Below are 23,471 nucleotides of genomic sequence, written 5' to 3'. Positions count from 1 at the left end.
ACGGTCAAATATTTACCATGATGAAATCTTAGCCAAATTAGGACGAGATGACCTCACCACCCCCCCCCCCCCCAACATACACACACATTTCTATGTTAATACGTACGGTACACTAAAGTTATATAGTGATGCTTGACGGCGAACTTGTTTTTTTATTTTATATTTTTTTCGATTCTGGTGCCACACCTCTTGGACAATTCTTGTGAAATTTTGGCCACTGGGTAATATAGTTTGAAATTTTGTCGGAATTGTTTTACAAAATTTACCTAAAACAAATTCTGAGTTATTATGTACTTTGGTACACGTAGGATCTTTCATTTAAAGATGATGAATCGGCAGATTTTTATATTGCTAAAAAACGATGGTGCCGGAAACCATATTTTCTACGTACGTTGTTTCCTTCACTACTTCTCATAATTACTGTGCCGTTGCTTGGTTTTTTGCTATCCATAATCCATATTATCGGCTATCAATCGAACTTCAGGAAAGAGAAAGCTCTGACGTCACGCAAAATCCGGCATACAAAACTGTTGGATTCCGCTGAGACGACATGCCATTTTAGCTTTGTCTAAATGTCAGTCACATGAGCTCTCTCTAAGATGCCCTCAAGCTGACTATGGTGCTACTGACACACTTGACTGAGTAATTATGTAACAGACTGTGCTTATATGACAGTGACGGAGGTGACATGCGGATACCTTACCTAAACCAGTGAATTTACCCTTGACTTTACCCTTGAATTTACACTTGTAAAGACAACCTATAGGGCTGTTTCCAAATGTTATCGAACTGAACTCTTGAAAACAACATTTTTGCATGAAAGTGACATCCCATACATTACAATAACCTATGCGAATTAGAGCAAGTCTCAACGTGTTCCTACCAGTTATATTAGAAGCAAGTACAATTTGTACTTACTGTGTTCGCACTTGAATTTTAAAGCATTTAAAAAAAAAAAAATTTATCTTGTCCTTTAAGTGATTATATGTTGGTTTTTGGCAAACACTTTAACGTTTGCTCTGTGTATCAAACTTTCAGTTACGAAAACAAAACAAAAACATGCCTTACATGAGGCATATTTCGAAATACCTGTCTTAATTTGAACTGATACACTGCGTAGCCCACCTCCCCCCCCCTCCCCTTCCTCCCCTTTCCGCCCAGCTTTCAATAAGGAAACTTCCAGGATGCAAAGTGTCCAGTTCTTGCTTTATACTCTACACTTACAACTGCCTTAGAAGGTTCGGATATTCGACCTCTGTCCGGTTAGCGTAATTTTTTTCCTAGGACGAATAAGGGCATCGGCCAATCAAATCCCTAGATTCCAAACATTTGACGCTTTTTTCTAAAAACATGTTCTGAATCTTTTTTTCCTACTTTTGACCCCAGATTATGAACGACAATCCATCATTTTCCTTAATCCATTTTCTAAACCCTAACTTTGATTTCAAACGAATTTGTAAATTCCTGAAAAACCTGAAACCCTTATCCGTCTTGGGAATAAAAATTAGGCGTCCGGTTACCCGGGTATTACTTGACAGTTCCACGGTGGTTGGTTCCCGTCACCCTCCCAATGTGCGCTGCATGGACGTGAGAGACAACATCATGTACCCACTTCTCATATATGTATATATCTTATACAGTGTTTGCATTAGATCCAGCTTCGACGGCCGTAGAGGGTTTGGATATTCCATTCTTGGCCGGTTATCCGTGTACATTCCTAGCTAACAGGGCGACAGCTTCCGTCACCATTCCTACCATCGATGACGATTTCATGGAGGGCCAGGAGGACCTGATCCTGGTCGTGTCTGAAGTCACTGGGGGCGGGCATCCATCTGCCGCCGACTCGTCTCCACCGCTGGTGTTCTCTATCAATGCTGACTCGGGTAAGTCCAAGAGAGAAAAGCAAAATATATCTTACCCTTCCTAGAAAGATTCAACGTGTTACATTTACACATGTTATGGTTTCATTTACTTTAACAATGAACGTAAGAACAAAAGGAGAGTAAAAATATATCATCTCTTGGGAAAGATACTGTAATAATGGAGAAAGATCAAGTTTCCTGACAGGACAACTCGCAAAGATTAACCAGATGCTTTGTTCACCCAGTTGGGACAATCATTTGTATTTTTTCCTATACTGTAGTGTCAGATCCCGCTTCAGAGCACTCGTATTGTCAGTACGAGCAGTATGAATATCATGTTTCTAACAGATCAAGGTTGGTAACTTTTTGCACTGTCAATACCGGTGCTTTGTGAGCATGATTATATGAGAAGTTTAGGAAATTGTCCCAACTGGCTGTCTTTGTAAGTAGAATGGGAAGGGGCCAACACAGGCATGTACAATATATCATGATATTCGAAAAGGACAACAACTACCACCCCCCACCCCTACCTAAAAAAGAAAACATTTATCCCACATGAGGTAGATTCATGTCGATTCCAAGCAATTTACCACAAAAAAAAACACCATCATAGACCGAACCTGAACAATTTTACCAAATTTGTGAAGTATTTGGTGTATATATATATTATATATAGTTGGTTTTCAAGTGAAGAATTCCGAGCACCCCTGCACTTCCGTCTCGCTTTTATGTGTAAGACAAATTACGAAACTAAACACAACTTGTTGTTTTTTTTTGGTCCTTTTCTGTTTCCCAAAGATTCATTCTTGGTTCCGATCGAGTTCGCTAACAGTCTTTATGATGTCTCCGAGGGCGCTGGTAGTGTCACAGTGACGATCGAATTCAAGTTCTTGAATCAACCTCTCCCTATACCGGAGGATGGTTCAATTAGTAAGTAATTCACAAAGTTTGTTTTGCGTTTGGATTTAATTTGCTGCAATCGTATATAAGCCATATTATTTTAACATGTAATTCCCGCATCTCTTCATGCCCAAAGTGGAGTCTCAGAATCTTACTTAATTTCACCAAATTTAACTTATTTTAAACATTCCACAAAATATAAGACCAAGCATGTTTTCTTTATGGGTGTGGGGGGGGGGGGGGTGAATGATCCTGTCGAAGCCGGATTTGGTCGGATCCTTCATCAAATTTATCACGAGGAAAAGAAATCAGAGAAAACAAAACAAAACAAAAATCTAAAATGGAAAGAAAAAATTAATGTTCCTTTATCACAACTGGTAAAATCTTCTCAATATGAATTTAAGAGAAACTTCCGAAACACAACGGCTCTACTTCAGCTCAAAAAAAAATAGAAAATGAATTGTCTTGTGTTGTTTTAACTACGTAAAATACCGACTCATTCTTTAATTGAGAAGGAACCTTAATTAGTCTGGGTAAAGGGTATAAGCTAGACTATATGTAATTGAATAAGTGGTACAAAATGAAACAGTGGGCTATACACTTTATCAGTACCGCGTAACGAAGACCATTCGGAGCTATTGTGTTAACGGCATCGTTCAGTTTACGCATCGCTAATTTTCAGCCCTAGACATTCCGTAATTTGGTCCAGGCGAGAAATGACACCCGTGCCGATTTGGATCGCAATTGTAACAGAAAAAAAAACAGTTTTGATCGATTGTTTCAAGGAAATGACTGTACAGTGTCTAGGCAGTTACCTTTTTTGTCTTTTACATCATGTCATGTGACAACGGTAAAGATCTAAAAGTATACGAACTTCCGCAGGTTCCATTAAGGGTAAGATAGTCAACAATATAACGAAATATACAATGCATACAACCGAAGATCATATAGGCTAATTGCCATCAGAAACGACATTCATGCATAAGCAATGCTCAAGGGCATGTTTTATTACCATCTTTGTAAGAAATCTTTGAATTCTGGTTTAGAATATATTTATTTACATATGTACATGTAAATATATATATAAATATATGTATGTATGTAAATATTTAATATAAATGAATGTATATATATATATATATATATATTTACATACGTACATATATATATAAATATATTTTCGAACATATATATATTCACACATATATACATACATGTTTATATATATATATATATATATATATATATATATATATATATAGATATGTATATATATATATATATATATAGATATGTATATATATATATATATATATATATATATAAATATATATATATATATATATATATATATATATATATATATATATATATATATAAATGTCTGTGTGTCGGTAAAAGAAAATGATCTCCCTGTTAAATTTCTCTCTCTCTCTCTTTTTGTCGTAAGGTTTTACGTACACTCCAGGCTCAGCGACTTCAGGAAATGATTTCACAGAGGTGACCACTGTCAATTTTGTTAAAAGTACCAGCCCAGTGACGACTTCCGTAGAGTTAGTTATTCCAATCATAGACGACGATACAGTCGAATCTACCGAAACTTTCGAGGTACAAATGACCATATCTTCAACAGTGTTGACACTAGGTACCACGTCGGCGATCACTATTCGTATTCTTGATAACGGTAAGGATAACACAGCATACTTAAATAAAATGACGCTATATAAACTTCAAAGCAAAGATTGTCATAGTCATACGATCCCCCAACCCTTTTGTTCCCTCCCCCCCCCCAATTATTTCATGAATTAAGGATACTTTTTTAAATCAGGAGTCTGACTTGATGTTTGTTTATTTGTCGATGCTCTTCGATACTAAAACCTTATGTAAACAAATCAATTCATAATTTTGATTAGTCAAAGTTTTAAAAGTTAAAGTTTCCTCAGTTATTATCCTTTATTGGAGAGGGGGAAAGGCGACAATGTGCCGTATCTTAATTGCATTCTTTGTTTTGAGAAATACCGCTTCAAATGATGGTTTTTTGGGGGGCAAAATATTAATCTTCATATATCTTAAAGGTGTCTCAATACAGGTAATCCTGTTGTCAAGGTATTCAACTTTAAATCAGATGAATGATAGGAATTCTCCTTTAAGGCTGGAAATTATGTGGACTCACCAGTACCAGTTGAAATTTTGATAATGTTATTCCATAACTATAGTGACTCAATCAAAAAGTGTTATTGTTTTAAGTTCATAAAAAAGAACAGAACATCAATAGATATATAGAATTCAACACCAATTTGTCCTAGAAAACAAACTGGTAATAGGATGTATAAACATGTCTTAGGAGGCCATTAATAACTTTTATTTGTAATAAGAACTTGTGTTTTACATTTTTTTTTTTTTTGGGTTTTAAGTTTGTGTATTTTAATACATATTAATATTTTAGTTACTCTTTCTTCTTCATCATCTCATCCACAGATGTAATCGACAACGTAGTCATCGTTGACTACCCTAACATCAAAAAGGCATCCGCCACTGAGGTACATCTGTTTGCTTTCAGCAACCAAAATCAGGCAGTTGTGTTTGAAAAATTAAATTCCGCCGCGCCAGAAACAACAGATAACCCCCTGGTTCTTTGCGGCTCATCATTTGGAAGGACCGCTAGTCTACCTTTACCAACGCGTAGCCCAGCACGACGTTTAGGGCGTTATCGAGTGACGTTCGATGGCGATAGCAATAACGCTATCTATGCGTTCGTATCCCCTGACAGTGGTAAGTTATCGGTATTGCGTTATTCGGTACGTGTATAGCGTTCAATACCTCATATGAGATGCGTTTGGTGATGATGCAGGGGAGAGGGGTGGGGGAAGAAAAATTAGTAATGGGGGTGTAGTGTCTTCAGTGTGGGTGGCGTGAGGATTGGTCGAACCCTCTCACGCAACTGTGCCCCACCATTCCCCATCACTTACGACCACAGAAGTTGTAACTATCACGTTTGTACCCAATGAAATTTCATCCCATAAATCAAAACCATATAGAATGATTCCTTGATTTATTTAGAGATTTGATTTCAGTTGATTATTTAATGCATTTAATGCATACAATGCATTTAATGCATACAATGCATTTAATGCATACAATGCATTTAATGCATACAATGTCCTTATATGCTTACAATAAAAGACGGTATATTTGCACATCAGTGTCAGACAAAGACAAAAGGAAGACTCTGACACAAAAGGCAAGAAAGAAGAGGGAAAAGTTTGATTATATCACTGTTTAAAAACATTACAAATGCAACACACCAAGTGCAATGATTATTTAGTGATCATAAAATGAAACCATATCAAATAAAGTGCATATAAAATGTGCATTTCATCTTTAATTATTAGTAAGCAATCAGTGCCGTCAATAGTAGCATGCTCAGTCCCATGTGACTAATCTCACACCACCGTATCACGTCCCAGTAAAGTTTTAATACCGAACTATCGGATGAAGTTTCAAGAAATAAGTCCACAAACTAAACGTAATGTGGAACAAAACCCTGTCAGCGGTCAGCTTATAGGGCTAACAGCAAATTGAGCAACATCAATCTGTGCCAAGAATTAAAGACTGCTAAGAAGATTTCCATTAAAATATATCATAACTTTGTAACAACTTTTAGTCCCTAAAGGGTTTCACGTAAAACGGTGAACCAGAGGCGCAACCACCTGTTATGCACGGGGTGTAGGGGGTGGAGGGGGTGTCCCTTCAACTTTGCGACATTTTGGTAAAATTGAGGGTGTGTAGTTACAAAATTGTGCTTATATTTTCCAAGTTTTGTAACGATATTGAAAAAGTTTCAACTGTTTAAAATTGTACCCCATATACAAGTCATATATTTAAAGACTGTACATTAGGAATTTGGTAATATTCTGTCAGTCAGTGAGGACAGGGGCTCATTCCTCCCTCCTTATATTTTTTCTGGTTGTTAAAACGTCACTTTAAGTGTAGGAGGTTGAGCTCCTGTGGTGAATAAAAAAGTCTCCAAACAGTTTTACATTCCCAATAATTCCCCATGCATGTGCACCAAGGGCGTAGGAACCGGGGGGCTGGGGGGCGCCAACCCCCAAAGAAAAATATGGGGGCGGAAGTATCATTCCCCCCCCCCCGCTTCGCAAGTCAGAAAACCCATTTTACATTTCCAAATAAGAAAAAAATCTTATTTGGAGCACCAAATTGCATCTAAGGCCAGGTGAAAATTCAAAATTATTTACAAAATGGAGTGGGTGTTGAAGTGTGCTATATTGCACCAAATTGCATCTGAGGCCACCTGGAAATGCAAACAATTTCCAAAGGGGGAGGGGGACCCCTCCCCCAGGCCGGTCATCAGTCTTCAGCCCCCCCCCCCACTCAAAAGTACCTCCCTACGCCACTGATGTGCACCACAATACTATACGCATTTGCCGGCAAATGCATTTCAAATATCTGTTGCATTTGCATTCGTCGACAGTTTTCTTAACTTATATTCACTGACTCTCTTTACTCGTGTAGGTTGCCTAAATTCAGACGAGACAACAATCACCGTCTATCCAGAGTCATTTGGAAGTACATTCTTAGACTCTGTACTGGTATTCGGTTTACAAACTGTTGCGTCTTGTACAACGCAAATCAAGTGGCAACGAATCGGTGGTCCCATATCGAACACTGGCCGAACCCATCGTATTTCCAGAACGGAAGATGCTGACGGTACCTATATCATAACCCGCAGAAATCGTGCCTCGTCCGGTTGGTTTGAAATTATCGATGTGATATTGTCACGTAAGTTTTGAAAATAGCTTTCATTTATTTGAACAATCTTGAGAGAGAGCTGAGAAATTTCTCTTTCAATGTTTTGTTGATGTTTGTTTGTAAAAGTCCATTTTCCCAGTCACTTTCCGAAAGGGAAACATTATGGGATCACTTTTACCGATCTAGCAAAATTGTGAGAGGGGCCGCGGATTGTAAATTCGGAAAATGACTATAACGTGGATCGCAAAGTCGTGAATTACTATTACTGTTATATTCGTCTGGCACGGCAACATACAGAAACATTGAACTCAAAGCCGAAGACTTCGCTGGTACAAATCCTTTGGCCAGTGACGGCAGACCGCCATAAAGGTTGCGTTCAATGATATCGTAGGGTTTGAACTGTTTATCAATGTTAGAAACACATTCAACATGCATGTAGAAATTTGTTTTATCAAGGGAACTTTAAAATTGTACTTGGTACAATTCAATCAGTCAATGTTGATAATATTATGTAGTTAACATGTCATTTAATATGCAAGTATAGGTGTGTTTGATATAGAAATTGGGTGAACCTCTATATACAATAGTTCATGTAACTGAAGCTTTGGTTTGTATACCATTATGTTGATATTGGTAACGTATGTTGCCTTTAAATTAACACAAACGTGGAAATACATGTACCTTTGACTTAAAAGACGTATAAGGAACACACGTATATTTGATGTATCCTTGCAATCCTTGCAATGTCATCTGCGAATTAATCAGGTCAGTTGCAACTCCATGCACAGGATGTTCCAATCCCTAATTTGGCACAAAAGGTCTAAATCTACAGAACCTAGTAAAAATGTATAATACTACTGAGAGAAATCCATAGTGAAACCCCAAAATTAATACAAAATCTCCAAAGGAAGCATTAATCCCATAAAATGTTGTAATTCGTTTAAATGTTGTTATCGCACAGAATCCCATAAAGGACGCGGTCATGGAATGATGTATATACTTTCACATTGAATTCCATTGCATGTTAAAACTCCATATAAATGCGATACTCCCACAAAGTCCCAAAACAAAGTATAAATGTTCTCAGAATCTCATGCAATGTTAATTATTCTACATGAATCCCATAATGAGCAAATCCACAGAAGCTCTTAGACGATTCGCTCAAATGACCCAAACAATATGCGTTGTAATCCCTGATCTCAAAGTGTTACCATCGAATGTTGTTGGGCCATATATAGGAGATCAGCGTTTCACAAAGCATGTACTAGTTTAGCGAAACGCTGATCTCCTCTATATATAGGAGTCATATATAGAAGCATGCCCTTTACATTGTATAATCCCACAGAATTCCGTAGAATGAAGACCCACAGTATCGTATGGAATATTATCTCAAGAAGTAAACCTTCCTTAAAAGCGAAACATTAGGCAATGAGTAACATGGAGGTTTTTTTTGTTGAATATATAACCAGTATATATACTAACAACTGTTCGTGTCTAAAAATGAATAACATTATTGGTCTGTTATCTTTAAGGTTGTCCACGTGGCTTTTATGGAGGGGGTTGTTCGCAAAGCAAACAATGTCAAAATGGAGGCATCCTCGAAGCGGATGGTACCTGTAGCTGCCCGCCTTGCTTTTCCGGAGAATTTTGTGAGTTAAGTAAGTCCAACATTCTATTTATTCATCACAAACTCAAACCGCCAGCTCGTGACCAAGTTCCTTTACTCATTCACACCAAGTCAAAATGAGTAATGCGTATATTAAATTTCAAATAATTATTTTATAGACCTAATGGTATCTGTTCTTTTGTAGAATATACCACTGCTGATTCTTTTGGAAAGGGTCAACGATTTACTTGTTCAGAGTTACACCCTGGCCTTGCTACCAGGACCAACTGTCAAGGGCTACAATTCTGCTACGGAGGACTTTACGGGTGTTCTTGTGGGTGTGGCTGGTCAGGCCGTGATTGCAACACAGGTACGTATCGACTCAAATTTGATTTTCAGAGTAGAAGTAAAGTTGAAAGACCAGGTTAATGGAAGAAGATTTTTCGAAAATACTTGAATTTATAAATGGCACATTATTGATACTTTGGGGATATGTTGGGTCCAGAAAGGAGGGTTGTAAGGGAAATAGTTGGTGTCATGACCGGAGGTTGGTTAGATTAGGAGAGTAATGAGCACTTTTCATTATCTTGTCACATGTAATTGCTGTGTTCGCTTTCCTTCCATGTACGTATGCACCAATCTCTTTCCACAAACATGTAATGGTTTCCGTACTACGTTATAACGTTTAACCATATAACCTAAATAGTGTCTTAAAGCAGCATTTTGCGTCCTTTTCTATGATTTTTCTCAACCTCACTGACTCCACTATGCCATAACGACAGACATAACTAGCTTATCTATTTAAATCTTACTTCACATGGTGGCATAAAAGTCGAAAAATTTGCAACTTTCAACTTTGTTTTTCTCCAAGATATTTACCGTTAGAACCCAATAAACCTCGCCCATAATATGAATATTTAAACACTACGAACGTCATTGACCAATACAACACCATGCTTGATTTGTGAACAGTCTATATTGCAGTTGTACCAGGGAGTTCCATTACATCTCCCTGGTTGTACCAACGCAAAGTCTTGAATCTATTTTTAGCAACGACTCATAACTAAACCTGCATCTCTGATTGGTTGAATTCAAACTAGTGGGTTTGGGGGAACTGTATGCGATTAATTTTAACTGTGGAATTTGTCGAGGACACTCTTCTCATTATCTGCAAATATCCTTAATTACTCGCCAATTAACGTTGTTGGCAGGAAAAAAACTTGGCTAATATCTTAGTTTGCTGTTTTGTGATTGATATATGTAAAAAACTCGATGGACATGTCAAAAAAGTAGAAAACGGCGACCAAACGCAAAATGCTGCTTTAAGTTCCGATAATTAAACCTTATATATTGCCTTGCATTTAATTCATCGTTTATATACGACCCTTAAAGACAAGTTGAAACACAAGAGAACATAATACGTTACTCAAATTAGTCAAACGAAGTTGATATAACAGGAACGATCAGTTTATGAACAAATCTCGAATGTGTGCTAAAGAAGAACATATATAAATTTTCTATGCCATTGTAATCGCTTTTAGTGAAGAAAAAACAACAAATGTTCAAACTTACCGCAAAATGGCAAAATGTGCACTAAATTCTCTTTTTCTTTGATCTCCGCATACAGCATGCAATGCCGGTTTCTACGGCGCGGACTGCAAGCAAAGATGCTCATGCCATGATAGCCTGTGTGACCGTTTCACCGGCTGTCCATAACCGCCCAAGTTTTGGGAGTGGAAGCAGAATGCAAGACACCAAATGCATCCAAACACGAATCATTAAACGTTATATATCCTTCTTTGTCTTTCAACGTCTTTTACTTAGTAAACATAGTTATTAAAATAACTTTTCTGATATTTTATTAGCCGATTCTAATTAATTAAACTTAATCGCCGGCGCCGGCTTATCAAACGGCCAGATGAGGCAATTGTCTATCAACAGATAATTGACCAATTACTGACTGATATGTTTGACACATTTGCCTCACTCGACCTCAAAGATGTACATTATTCTTTTATAAAGTCATGGATTTCACAAATTCCACAAATTTTTGTCAACAAATTTGCCGTACGTTAGAACCTATGTTTTGTTTGTCACTAAATTGATAGGAGATTATCGCAAAGTCCGGCATATCTTTCATGCATGATGTTTACATTATAACAACTACCATGGATGGTGTTTAACAAACAGCAGGTGTAGTATTCATTATAGATGTCTATGAATCTGTTCTAACAATACTATACTTAAATCTTGACGAGGAATTTGATATATGTAGGCCTACTGTAGTCACCCACTCACTCATATAAACACTCTTCCGTCGCATCTTTGCTAGGGACACGTGGTACTCCATTGACATAACATCGTCGTGGTCCATACAGTTGCAGTCTCGTTGTGAGGGGACTCAATTTGAGGAATAAATCAAGATCTTTAGTTGTCGTGCCCCATGCAGGGAGTGGTTGATTTTTCTTGAAAGGCATCATCGCTCGGAAATATTCGTATTCATTCTTTTGCTCATGGAAATTCATTTTCCTTCGGAAAGCCGGATACACATATTAAATATGTGCCCAGCTATGATAAGAAAGTGTAGCAATTAGAACCTGATTGTATGTTTGTTCGTGTGTTACTTCAGTGCTATAGTCGTATAAAGTGTGTCGTTATATATTCCTTCTGTGTATAGTATGCCAAAGTGAAGGTTGTTTACATTTGCTATAACCAGGCGAAAATACTTCTTTTCGGAATGGATACATTTATTAAAAGTAACCTATGTACATATCAAGTACCGTAATCAGGGTATACGCATGCCGGAGTCATTAGGTAAGATAGTAATAACAAATAAGTTTGTCATCTACTGTTAAACTTTCAAGTTTAAATACAATGCTTCTTCCCAATATTTTTCAAATCTTAAACAATATAAATGCTATATGGGAAGGTAACTTTTTTTCCCCACTTTTTAATTAAAAAAAAATTATTATCGGTGAAGTGGTATTCCTTTATCTTTCGTTCTGCAGTCCAATGAACAATTTTCTTTTCCACTAAACTTGTTCATTTCTCAGACCAATTGTTTTTCATTATTTGATCTTTGCGTATATATAGTAGAATTAATCATTCACAATCGATCACGTAAAAAAGAAGAATGAACTATGTCAGACTACAGAAATTTGTAGATGTCTCACGACGAGGCCGAATGCGACACGCTGTCACAAAATGAGTTAGCACAATGAACTTGAAACACCAAGTTCGGAAGCCTGAGAGAGAAAGGGGGGGGGGGGGAGGGGTGGAGAGAGGTGGAGGGCAAAATGTTGAACTACTCAATTTCAGATGACAAATTGCTGATTCAAGTTTAGGCGGAACCTCACTACGTACTTCGACAAAATGCCACGTGACGTGACAAAAGGATTGATCAGGAAGTGGGTATAGACAGGATTTGACGTGTTCGTGAAGTACGGTAGCCTATACAACAGAGTAGACACACAAAAAGAGGAAAGGTAATAGTCTTGTTGTAACAAAACATGGACGTCACAAATTCACCAACTCAACTCAGATGGTAAAATACTTAACATATCTGTGTAAACCACTTTCACCGCATGTTTAATGAGAAATCAGCAGCGAGATTATACAAAAATGGAGATATAAAGCATTTGAAGAACATACGTTATACTATGACATCACAAACAGCAGAACGATTTGTAATATTTGAACAGCTTACGTATTGACTAAATAACAGAAGTCTCATCGAGTCTTCCTCGTCATGCGGCCTTTCTTTCTTGGCCTCCGTGGCTTCTTTTGGGATCTTTCAACCGCGACGAAATCTGTAACCACTGATAAGGAAACCTGTCCAATGTTTTATCAACAATTCAAAGAAATAGATGTAGCGGTCGCATATTACTTGCTTTACCGCAATTAACGCTTGAGTTACGATATGCAATGATTCTTACGTAGTCACTTTCTGCACCGTATTGAAAATTGGCTACAGTCGCAAAAAGAAACTGACTATCTTAAATGAGCCATATATCAGGCTGGAAGCAAAACCGGCAGAAAAATGGTCGCCTGTATCCAATCGACCGTCTTCGGTATTTTCACTTTATATATATTCATGACAAAAGGATTCTGCCAATGTAAGTATATCTGTTTTCAATGTCACTTCATATAACGTTGCCATTTTAATCAGTTTGGGGGTTGGATTTGGTAATAGCCTATTTTTGTTGTGACCCTTTGATATTAAACTCACATGAGTTTTGCTGTTCAGTTGACTAATAGTTTCATTGAAATTTAGTAAAAAGACGAAATAATGGCTATGTTTATTTATTTTACTTGTGATTTCTACCAGTAACCAGTAAATTGGTCTGACGAGTAAATTGTTAGTCACGTAAGGAAACATTGTTCAATATCTGAACCTGTTGCAGAACAGAGATAAATCCATGATTTTTAAAAAAATATGGAGGATGTGTGGACCCTGAGATCGCTGAAGTCAAATCTCTTGTATGGGGTTTGGGTATAATCCCCCGGTCAAATTCTAAGCATCACGTGATGGCAATCTGAGGCAAATTTGGGCTTAAAAGAATAGGCTAGAATTAATAGTATGCTGCTAATTACTTCTTTAGATGTTGCTGTGTTGAAAAATATCTAGGAATGTCTAGTACACCCAACATTACCACGTTTCAGTTTATAGTGGTTTGTGCAGGCTAGAATGCCCTTTTCAATGGGCATATTTTGTAAAACGAAGATACATTCAAGGTTACACAAAGTGTGAGAGGGAGGGGGGGGGGTAAGGGTATTTCCCCCAAAATTTCGGGATGATATCTGTTGTTTCATCACGCTCCCGGGATTCATTGATGGCCTGTCCATCAGTTTTGCTGGGATTGACGCAGAAGTCAGGGGCAGAGGCCTGTGTTATTTCAACATCTCCAATGGCGGAAATGAATCATTCATATATATAGATATATATCTAGATAAAGCATTAAAATAAAATAAAACTGTTAGCAAACTGTTAGCAAACTGCTAGATACAGCATTACTTAGAATCATGTTTGATCGCTAGAGTATAGTAGGAATCGAACCCCGGATCTTTGTGTCACGAAAGTCCGTGCCACTCGACCACAGTGGTTCTAGGGCGTATTATACCCAAGTGTTATGATTGTACAGAGTGCACCCCTGGCGCTTTGAATCTGAAAATTTTACACAGAATAAACCACTCTTTATAGGCAAGCCAAGCAGTGGCGTCACCAGACTTTTCAGTCTGGGGGGGGAGGCACAGGGGGCACCAGCATCTGATGGGGGGGCACTTAGGTGGATACGGATCAACGTCCTGGTGAGGGGTCTAAGGGGAGGGGTTCCCCCTCCAGGCGCAGCGGAACGGGAAAATTATTGGGGGCTAATGTGTAGAGACTATCTAAGCGGAGCGCCACCATCGGTTGGCGCGGAGCGTACAAGAAAATTTTGGGTTTTTCAAACCCCCAGATGGCCGGAAACGGCACTTCCCGAGTGTTTTATGCTGCGAATACCTAGCCCTAAAATATGGGTCTCAAGCCTGCAATTTCTCAGATTGCACGTAAAAGTCTGTAAAAACATTGTAATTTGTATATTCGATGGTGTTTTAAGAGAGTAGCTATTACTCGTAGTGTACTCGCAAAGACGTTTTTGAGTGTAGTAAGGGGATGTTGGAGAACTGGCTGAAATGAAGCAAGTCATTGGCCTAAGACGAAGTTGTGTTGCGCTTACCGGTACTCACACTCACTGCTTCCACTTTTCACGGGGCGTGAAGACGCGGTTGGGGTGACAATATGGTCTATAGCCAGGGGACAGGCCGAGGGTCCCCCCAGCATTTACTAAAATTATTACACCTATATAGTATACGTGTGCATCGGACAGATCGACAAGTATGCATTGAAAAATGGGCAGATGCACGTTTCGGAGCCTTGGTAAATATTGAGGGGGGTTATCATGCATTTGCCCCCCCCCCGGTTCCGCCGCCACTGCCCCCCCCTCCCCTTTGGAAAATTTTCGCATACGGAGGATGGGCTAGATGCAAAATGCTGCCACATTTGATGCTAAATTCGATCTGAAGATATCTCCAGAAATTGCTATTTTTGAGGTAATGATTTTAACAAGGCGCAGAATTTTGCAGAGGATATGAACCACATGCTGTCGATATTATGCCTAACCCTATCAATAGAACCTACATTTGTTGAATTAATGTGTGCATGACCCCGACTCCTTTCTTGTCCTTCTCGTTTTCGCCCATTATCTATTAAGATGTAACAGGTTCCAGCATCGTTATTGGCTCCTATCAGGGATCTCACCATGCAATCCAAAGTTTGATCAAACATCGAGTATGGCTCAGTATGCAGGTGTGAACATTCGCCATTTGTTCCTACAAGCATCTGACCTCATATGACCTCTGCACCCCCTACACAACAGGGTTAATATATCGGTCCACAAATATAGGCAAGTATGGTGCCTGCGGACCCTCACATTCTCACATTTCGTCAGCTCCTAACCTGTCAACCTCAGACCAAGGCAACATATGCAGTACCCTCCCTTCTCACAGTCATGTAGCTCGCGAAGCGGACTTGTATATCCGCTGGTATGGCGTGAGCACTGACACATTCAATGTAAATATCGACACCTGTTGTGATGGCGCGGGTTATGAGTTCGATACCCGACGTTCAAGGATAAACTTTTTCATTTTTTCGCAGCTCATTTGAAGAAAATACGAATTACTGTGCTTCTTTGTCCTTATGAAAAACCAACTCAGATGATGGGAGTTGAATATAACAAAATATATATATATTTTTTTACCAACCCAAATCTCAGATAGGGGGGCACTCGGGGGGCACTAGGTTTTCCAGGGGGGCACGTGCCCCCCTGGCCCCCCCTTGGCGACGCCACTGAAGCCAAGCCGTAAATAAGAATCGAATGGGTAGCAAGTGGTATATATATATATATGTATGTATATATATACATATATATATAAATATGTATATATATATATATATAAATAAATATGTATATACATATATATATATATATATATATATATATGTATGTATGTATGTATATATGGGTGTATGTATGTATACGCAAGGGCGTAGGAACCGGGGGGGCTGGGGGCGCCAGCCCCCCCCCCCCAGTGAAAATTGTGGAGGGGCGGAAGTATCATTCCGCTCCCCCGGTTCGCAAGTCAGAAAACCCCTTTTTCATTTCCAAATGAGAAAAAAATCTCATTTGGAGCACCAAATTGCATCTAAGGCCAGGTGAAAATACAAAATTAAGTTTACAAAATGGAGTGGGTGTTGAAGTGTGCTAAATTGCACCAAATTGCATCTGAGGCCACCTCCCCAGGCCGGCCATCAGTCTTCAGCCCCCCCCCCCCCACTCAAAAGTACCTTCCTACGCCACTGTGTATACGTGACTTTGCATTAGCCGGAATGAAACTAACCTGCAAGACTAATAGTCAAATGGTATGCCAGAGAAGGTACACGCAAACCTTCCGTGTTAATTGTTTGTCTTTGTTCCCTACTTTGTTGGTTCAATCATGGAGCTATAGCTCCATGATTCAATGGACCTGTATGACGTAAACACATCCTCCCCACCCCCCCCCCCCCTCCAAAGAAAAAATGGAAGGTTAATTAGTGTTGATAACAGACTCCACCTAAACCACCTTTACCATAGCTTTACCTCAGTAAAGAATCGAATCTAATAGGAGACAAAGGGATAATAGTAACATATTGGGTGTATTAATAAGCACACCAACCATGGAAACACTCTATTGACCGGCAACACCTACCATTTCAATGGGCACATTGTGTTCCTTGTAATAACTGTTTTCCCTGATGACTTTTTTTTCTTATGAAAACAGCCGAGTTCAGCGATTCTTTCGCATACAACCCCTTTGGGCTTTTCGCATGAGAGCCCTTATGGCAAGCCGTTTTAACATTTACCTCTCTATTCTACTTAAGTAGAATTAATTCCACTTAAGTAGAATACAATTAAGCTTAAATGAAATGAATTGCACTTAAGTAGAAATGCATTTTACTTAAGCTTAATTGTATTGCACTTAAGCGGAATTCATATTAGCTTAAGTTCAAACGGTTTTTGTCTACATCGTAATTTACTTTAGTAAAATTCAATTTAGCTTAAGCTTAATTGAATTAATCATGCAATTCTGCTGAAGTAAAATTCCATTCTACTTTAGTAAAATGCTATTCTTCTTAAGCAAAATGGCTTTTAAATTTCACTTAAGCTAAATTGCATTTTATTTAAGTGAAATAGAATTAAGCTTAAGTGAAATGTGATTGGTCAATCGGTATGCCACTCATTGTACTTGCCGCGAAGTCCGACTTTGTATACTATTATAGGTACCGCGCCACATGTTCATCCGCTCAAAAGGTTAATCATTGTCAGAGAAGAGGTAAATGTACCTAACGTAAAGCCTGTTTAAGCATGCTTTCATTTACTGTCATCGTCTGTTCTGCCTTATATGAAAGAGCATGCATAATTTAAAGTACGGATGGTGTGAAAATAGGGAGGATAGAAGGTGATATAAACCATCTTAGGTAGCATACGCCCATTAAAAGCCCCATTCATTCATACTTAGTAAAGATTCCTAAATCCTATTGGTCCATTCAGGTCAGCTGACCGTGGTTAATCCTGTGAGTAACGCACGGTAAAATTACGGGGCATCACTTTAATAAATCTTTGGTTATATGTAACCAAAAATGTTTTGTTTTATGATTTTCCCCCACACAAATGGTAGTGTATGAATGAACGGGGCTAATCAACGGTCTAGCGTGCGTTACTCACATGATTAATGCACTTCGGGTGTTAATGCTATCGCTGGATGCACTCGGGCTCCGCCCTCGTGCATCGCTTGCATTATCCCCCGATCGTGCATTAATCCTGTGAGTAACGCACGCTAGACCGTTGATTAACCCCTTATTGACCTACACACTAAATCACAAAAGTAATGTGATCTCTAAGTCTAGATAGAAGTTTTCACTAGCTAAATGCTACCCATCACCGGATAGCTGACAAGTTGGCCTTTCATGGCACTATCAATTTTCCGTATCATGACCATGTAGATTTTTTGCTATCCGAGCCGGAAGTTTTCGTCACTTGTAAACAAACCTCTTCACTCAGTGGTAAACAAATTTCCTACGCTGCTCCTAGGAGGCCTAAAGGGGTCTAAAATTGCCTCAATTGACCCAATTTCCTCACCACATGTACTTCCATTCATGCTCTTTAACAAGCAAGCCACAAAAAACTAGATTATGATTGATAACAGGTCACAAAAGATGTTCTCCTGCTGCTTTTTGGCACTTTTCCTGAAGGAGAACAATCGAGCGGATTGATATAGACTCTAGTAGGAGTATGCCACCTTTAGAAAATCTTTGGTTAAATGTTGATATTACTCCGAACGAGCAGATGGAAGGGTTCGGTATGCTAAACTTGCTCCTCTTGTAGCTCAAAATCTAAACGGTCATGATATGGAAGTTTGCAAGTGCCATGATAGGCCATGATCACAGCTATCATGTGGTGGGTAGGATATACCAGATGAAACCTCTTTCTATGCTTTGGCAGGTCTTGAAAGTGACGAGCTTAATGTGTAAGTCAATGGAACAATTAATTGTGGTGCGAGACCTATAGAGTCACGTTCAAGACGTACTAGTTACGTAACTATTTGCGGCTATTCCCACATACTGCAATACTTATCCAGCTTTCATTGTGTATGTACGAACATAACACCATACTTACCCTTAGCAGATGAAGCAGAGCTATTTATATCACTGAGTCTGAACGTTAGACATTTGGTAAATGCAGCCAGCCAATCAATCGTTGCAAACTGTTGCTGATGCAGTTGGAAGTGCACTTTTGACTACAACACGACATACCACCAAGCAGTGGTACTAGTAGTAGTAGTACCACAAGAAATGGTACCATGTAAACATTGCCCCCAGACCAACCACTTCTCCGCACGAGGTAAATGTTAAAACGGCTTGCCATACGACCGATCCTTCAATTCCATTTAAGCTTAATTGTATTTTACTTTAGTAGAATTGAATTTTACTTAAGTAAAATGCAATTGTATTTAGTTTAAGTGCATTTTTATTCTACTTAAGTAGAATACAATTTAGCTTAAGTTAAATTCAATTCTACTTAAGTAAAATACAATATTACTTAAGTAAACTTCATTTAGCTTAAGTGAAAAAGAATGACACTTTTACTTAAGCTAAAATCCATTTTACTTAAGTAGAATTGTATTTTACTTAAGTAGAATACAATTAAGCTGAAGTGAAATTGAATTTAACTTAAGCTTAAAAGAAAGTGGTAATTTTACTTAAATGGAATACAATTGCACTTAAGTAAAATGCAATTCTACTTAAGTGCAATTAATTTCACTTAAGCTTAATTGTATTCTACTTAAGTGCAATCAATTTCACTTAAGCTTAATTGTATTCTAATTAAGTGGAATTGGTTCTATACTTAAGTAGAATAACGAGGTAAATGTTAATAGCCCTTCAGTTTCATAGCCATCTAACTATCAATCGTAGAACATTCTTTCAAGCACTATATCATGAAGCAATTCGTCTCTGCTCTCACTTTCACCTTCCCCTTTTTCATTTTTGCCTTTCCCCTTCCCCGATCCTACCTAACGTTCCGTACCCTTCCTAACCCTACCATCATCACCTATTCAACCATCCACACCCGTACAAGTATAGGCTACTAACACTCTCATACCGAGTAGTACAGTTCCGTTCGCTGAACATATTAGATACAAATGTAAGTCCCTTTCGCCTTCATTTACATGTGATGCGAAAATTAAAGAAGGAAAATTGTTTGTCCACATTTGCGTGTGTTTTTTTTATACAAAATTAAAGAGACCATAGATGTATTCTTCATTATCCAGGCCTTGAATACCCTGTACGTGGGGTGCTAAATATATATGCAGTGACAGTGGCGGCGGAACCGGGGGGCTTGGGGGGCTCAGCCCCCCCCCCCAACGAAAAAGTTGAGGGGGCAAATGCATGATAAGCCCCCCCCCCCCAATATTTACCAAGGCTCCGAAACGTGCATCTGCCCATTTTTCAATGCATACTTGTCGATCTGTCCGATGCACACGTATACTATATAGGTGTAATAATTCTAGTAATTGCTGGGGGACCCTCGGCCCGTCCCCTGGCTATAGACCACATTGTCACCCCAACCGCGTCTTCACGCCCCGTGAAAAGTGGAAGCAGTGAGTGTGAGTACCAGTAAGCGTAACACAACTTCGTCTTAGGCCAATGACTTGCCTCATTTCAGCCAGTTCTCCAACATCCCCTTACTTAGTGGCGGAGCGTCCATATATACAGTCAGGGGGCGGATGCCCCCCCCCCCCCCCCCCCGACAGACTCAAATGGACTGCTGGCGCCCTTTTCAGCTTTTCACTATACTTTTTACTTATTCGCTATTATTGACTATTTTATTGCGCTCTCATATACCTATTGACATTTGTCATATTCTGTTGGTGTAATTTTCCGACAAAATGGCGACGACACCTATTTATTCTCCGTTTATCTGCAAATTAGCAAGGCCCGGAAAGGGTCATTTCCTGCAATCTAGGGAGTATCTTTACTTAAAATTTTTCTGTACGCTCCGCGCCAACCTGTGGTGGCGCTCCGCTTAGATAGTGTCGAAAGCGCCCCTACAGACCATTATCCCCCCCCCCGACCAATACCCCTAGCTCCGCCACTGCCCTTACTACACTCAAAAACGTCTTTGCGAGTACACTACGAGTATAATAGCTACTCTCTTAAAACACCATCGAATATACAAATTACAATGTTTTTACAGACTTTTACGTGCAATCTGAGAAATTGCAGACTTGAGACCCATATTTTAGGGCTAGGTATTCGCAGCATAAAACACACGGGAAGTGCCGTTTCCGGCCATCTGGGGGTTTGAAATAACCCAAAATTTTCTTGTACGCTCCGCGCCAACCGAATGTGGCGCTCCGCTTAGATAGTCTCCACACATTAGCCCCCCAATAATTTTTCCGTTCCGCCGCGCCTGGGCAGTGATCTGATTAAAACGTGTTCAAAATCGGAGAGCAGCTAAAGTGCTTAAAGTTTACCAAACCACCCTTAGTCTTTTTCAAACATTATAATTGTTCAAAATACGACACCCAAAGCCTGGGTTAGATTCTCCAGCACGCGAATGATGAAATGCGCAACTGATGAAGTGAAGTGGTTTGGAACCCCCATACTTCAGCGTCCAGACGTCTGCTGTATTGACCCCAACTATAGCACGCTATCATGGAAAAGTTTCTTGAGATTACGTAATCGACCTGCCTTGGTCGTAAAATGAACCCTTTTTACCAATTAGTCTGCATTGCCTGCCACATATTTTTCTTGTATGAGGGTCTTTGTGAAAACGCTGTATGATAACCTACACTGTAAACATGAGCATGTTTCCCATACAGTGTTTACCAAAAGAGCCTAATGGTGTTAAGAAGCTATGCAGGCTCATTGTAGAGCCTGCATGGGGTCGATTTATGACCGTGGCAGGTCGATTACGTAATCACAAAACCTTCGTAGCTATAGCGTGCTATAATTGGAGCCAATAAAGCAGATCTTTAACCTATTAGCATAAATACCATAGGCAATGGGGAAAAGCTTTGACTTTTAGTTCCTGATTTGAAATGAAACTTGCTTGTGAAGAAAAGGAAATAGATGATTATGGAAGTTAAACATGGAATACCCATCGAACAAAACTTTAGAAGCTTTTGCCGCGGTGATACTAGAAAAAAATCCAGCCAACTGGAAGATTTTTCACTTTCATGCAATCGTACTTCCTTACGTTGAGCTGATCTCATTTTGAAAACAATTATATTAAAAAAATAAATAAAACAATGTGCAACATTTCCAACAAAGAAAGGTTTGTATGGGTGTAAATTTTTGGGTGTAAATTTATGACGTTATTAATGATGTAAGATGTCTGTCATGCTCAGCTGCTATACGTAATGAGTTTTCTGTATGCTTAACAATTCCCCCTTTGATTTGTATGTATGTATGCATTTTAGATCCTCCTGTAAGCAGGAACTCGCGAAGAAGCCTCATTGGCTTATCAAAGCCGCAAGCTGACCGAAGTCAGTCTCTTACATTCATATTTAACGACCATGGTTATGAATTGTCAATTGTCAACAGCTCTGTAACTACTGGACGACATACATTAATCTTGGAGTGACTCGAACCGGTGACCGTATACGTTTCCCTCCTTGATTTAATATATAGTTATCCTGGCGTGATTTAAACAGGATCGTTTAATATAGTTACGAAAAAGGTATTTCTCAGGGCCTGCTTGAAAGAGACAAAGGAATCGCAAAACTGCAGTAATACTATTACAAGAAACATTGTAAAAATCATCAAAAGAAATAAAAAACTGTAAGTTAGTCAAATAGTGCATAAAACGTCAACTGTAAAAGTTTCGAACCTATCAGGACCTTCTTCAAAGGCAAACTGAGAAGGAAAAAAAAAACCAGACAGATGACACTTTGTCCACATCGTCGTAGGAACAGACAGCCTAATTGGAACATCGAATATTGAAAAAATAAAATTGAAAAGTTTGACAGGACAACGGACAAAATGAGACGAAAGTAAAAGAGATGAAAGAGCTATACTGCTGTAGAAGGTAAGCTGTAACATAGTTCAGATATTACAAAATGCTGTTGCGATAAAAGATCAGTTGATTTTTACTGGATAGCATTCCACTTAGATATGATTAGATGATTTTGCTCTCAATTAGACCTGGTTTGCAGGATTACAAATAAATTGACTATAATATTCACGAGCACCATAATCCATCACCAGGTCCACCGGCTGATACATCCTGGGGATCATGTGGGGGTACAACCCAGATGTTTAACATCGACTGGAGTAACTACCCCTCTGCGGCCTGTCAAGAAATCGAAATTATCATACCGGCAAACTATGTGACTGATACATGCACGTGGACATTCGAACTGACTAACATTCCATCGGTAAGCCCCGGTATCACGGTTTATGCCACACCGAGTGGAGATGCGGGCACCGCGGATAGTATTATGGTCACATTTTCTAGAAACGGCGTTGAGGAAACGACAGTATCAGCCAGCTTGGCTGTTATACACAGTGATCATGACGCAGCTGTCTCGCCATCATCCGGTGACGGTGAAGCGGATAAAGTCACGGTGGGATTTTCTTCAGGAGGGTTTACGGGAGCAGGCTTCACAATGAGGGTGGTTTTTTATGCTATAGGTAAGTGGAAAATTCTGCGTTGATGTTATGAAGCTATCTAATATTAAATTTGTCCTCATAT

At 39.0% G+C, this 23,471-nt stretch overlaps 2 protein-coding genes across 2 annotated transcripts in view; both read left to right on the top strand.

Annotated features, from left to right (window-relative positions):
• Window positions 1–12,190, top strand: part of LOC139975714 (uncharacterized) — a 28,448-nt gene extending 16,258 nt beyond the window's left edge. Inside the window, exons 8-15 of the mRNA XM_071983817.1 lie at window positions 1,641–1,883; window positions 2,661–2,792; window positions 4,213–4,446; window positions 5,241–5,534; window positions 7,296–7,562; window positions 9,065–9,190; window positions 9,344–9,508; window positions 10,766–12,190. Coding sequence (XP_071839918.1) covers window positions 1,641–1,883; window positions 2,661–2,792; window positions 4,213–4,446; window positions 5,241–5,534; window positions 7,296–7,562; window positions 9,065–9,190; window positions 9,344–9,508; window positions 10,766–10,854 — 1,550 coding nt within the window. The 3' untranslated portion in view covers window positions 10,855–12,190. The remainder of the gene's footprint in view (window positions 1–1,640; window positions 1,884–2,660; window positions 2,793–4,212; window positions 4,447–5,240; window positions 5,535–7,295; window positions 7,563–9,064; window positions 9,191–9,343; window positions 9,509–10,765) is intronic.
• Window positions 12,191–13,001: 811 nt separating this feature from the next.
• LOC139975716 (uncharacterized) overlaps window positions 13,002–23,471 on the top strand; it is a 34,672-nt gene continuing 24,202 nt past the window's right edge. Inside the window, exons 1-2 of the mRNA XM_071983818.1 lie at window positions 13,002–13,253; window positions 22,985–23,410. Coding sequence (XP_071839919.1) covers window positions 13,178–13,253; window positions 22,985–23,410 — 502 coding nt within the window. The 5' untranslated portion in view covers window positions 13,002–13,177. The remainder of the gene's footprint in view (window positions 13,254–22,984; window positions 23,411–23,471) is intronic.

The sequence above is a fragment of the Apostichopus japonicus genome, chromosome 11 (assembly GCF_037975245.1).
Source record: "Apostichopus japonicus isolate 1M-3 chromosome 11, ASM3797524v1, whole genome shotgun sequence".
Taxonomy (NCBI): Eukaryota; Metazoa; Echinodermata; class Holothuroidea; order Aspidochirotida; family Stichopodidae; genus Apostichopus; species Apostichopus japonicus.
This window is presented reverse-complemented; position numbering and strand designations above follow the sequence as displayed.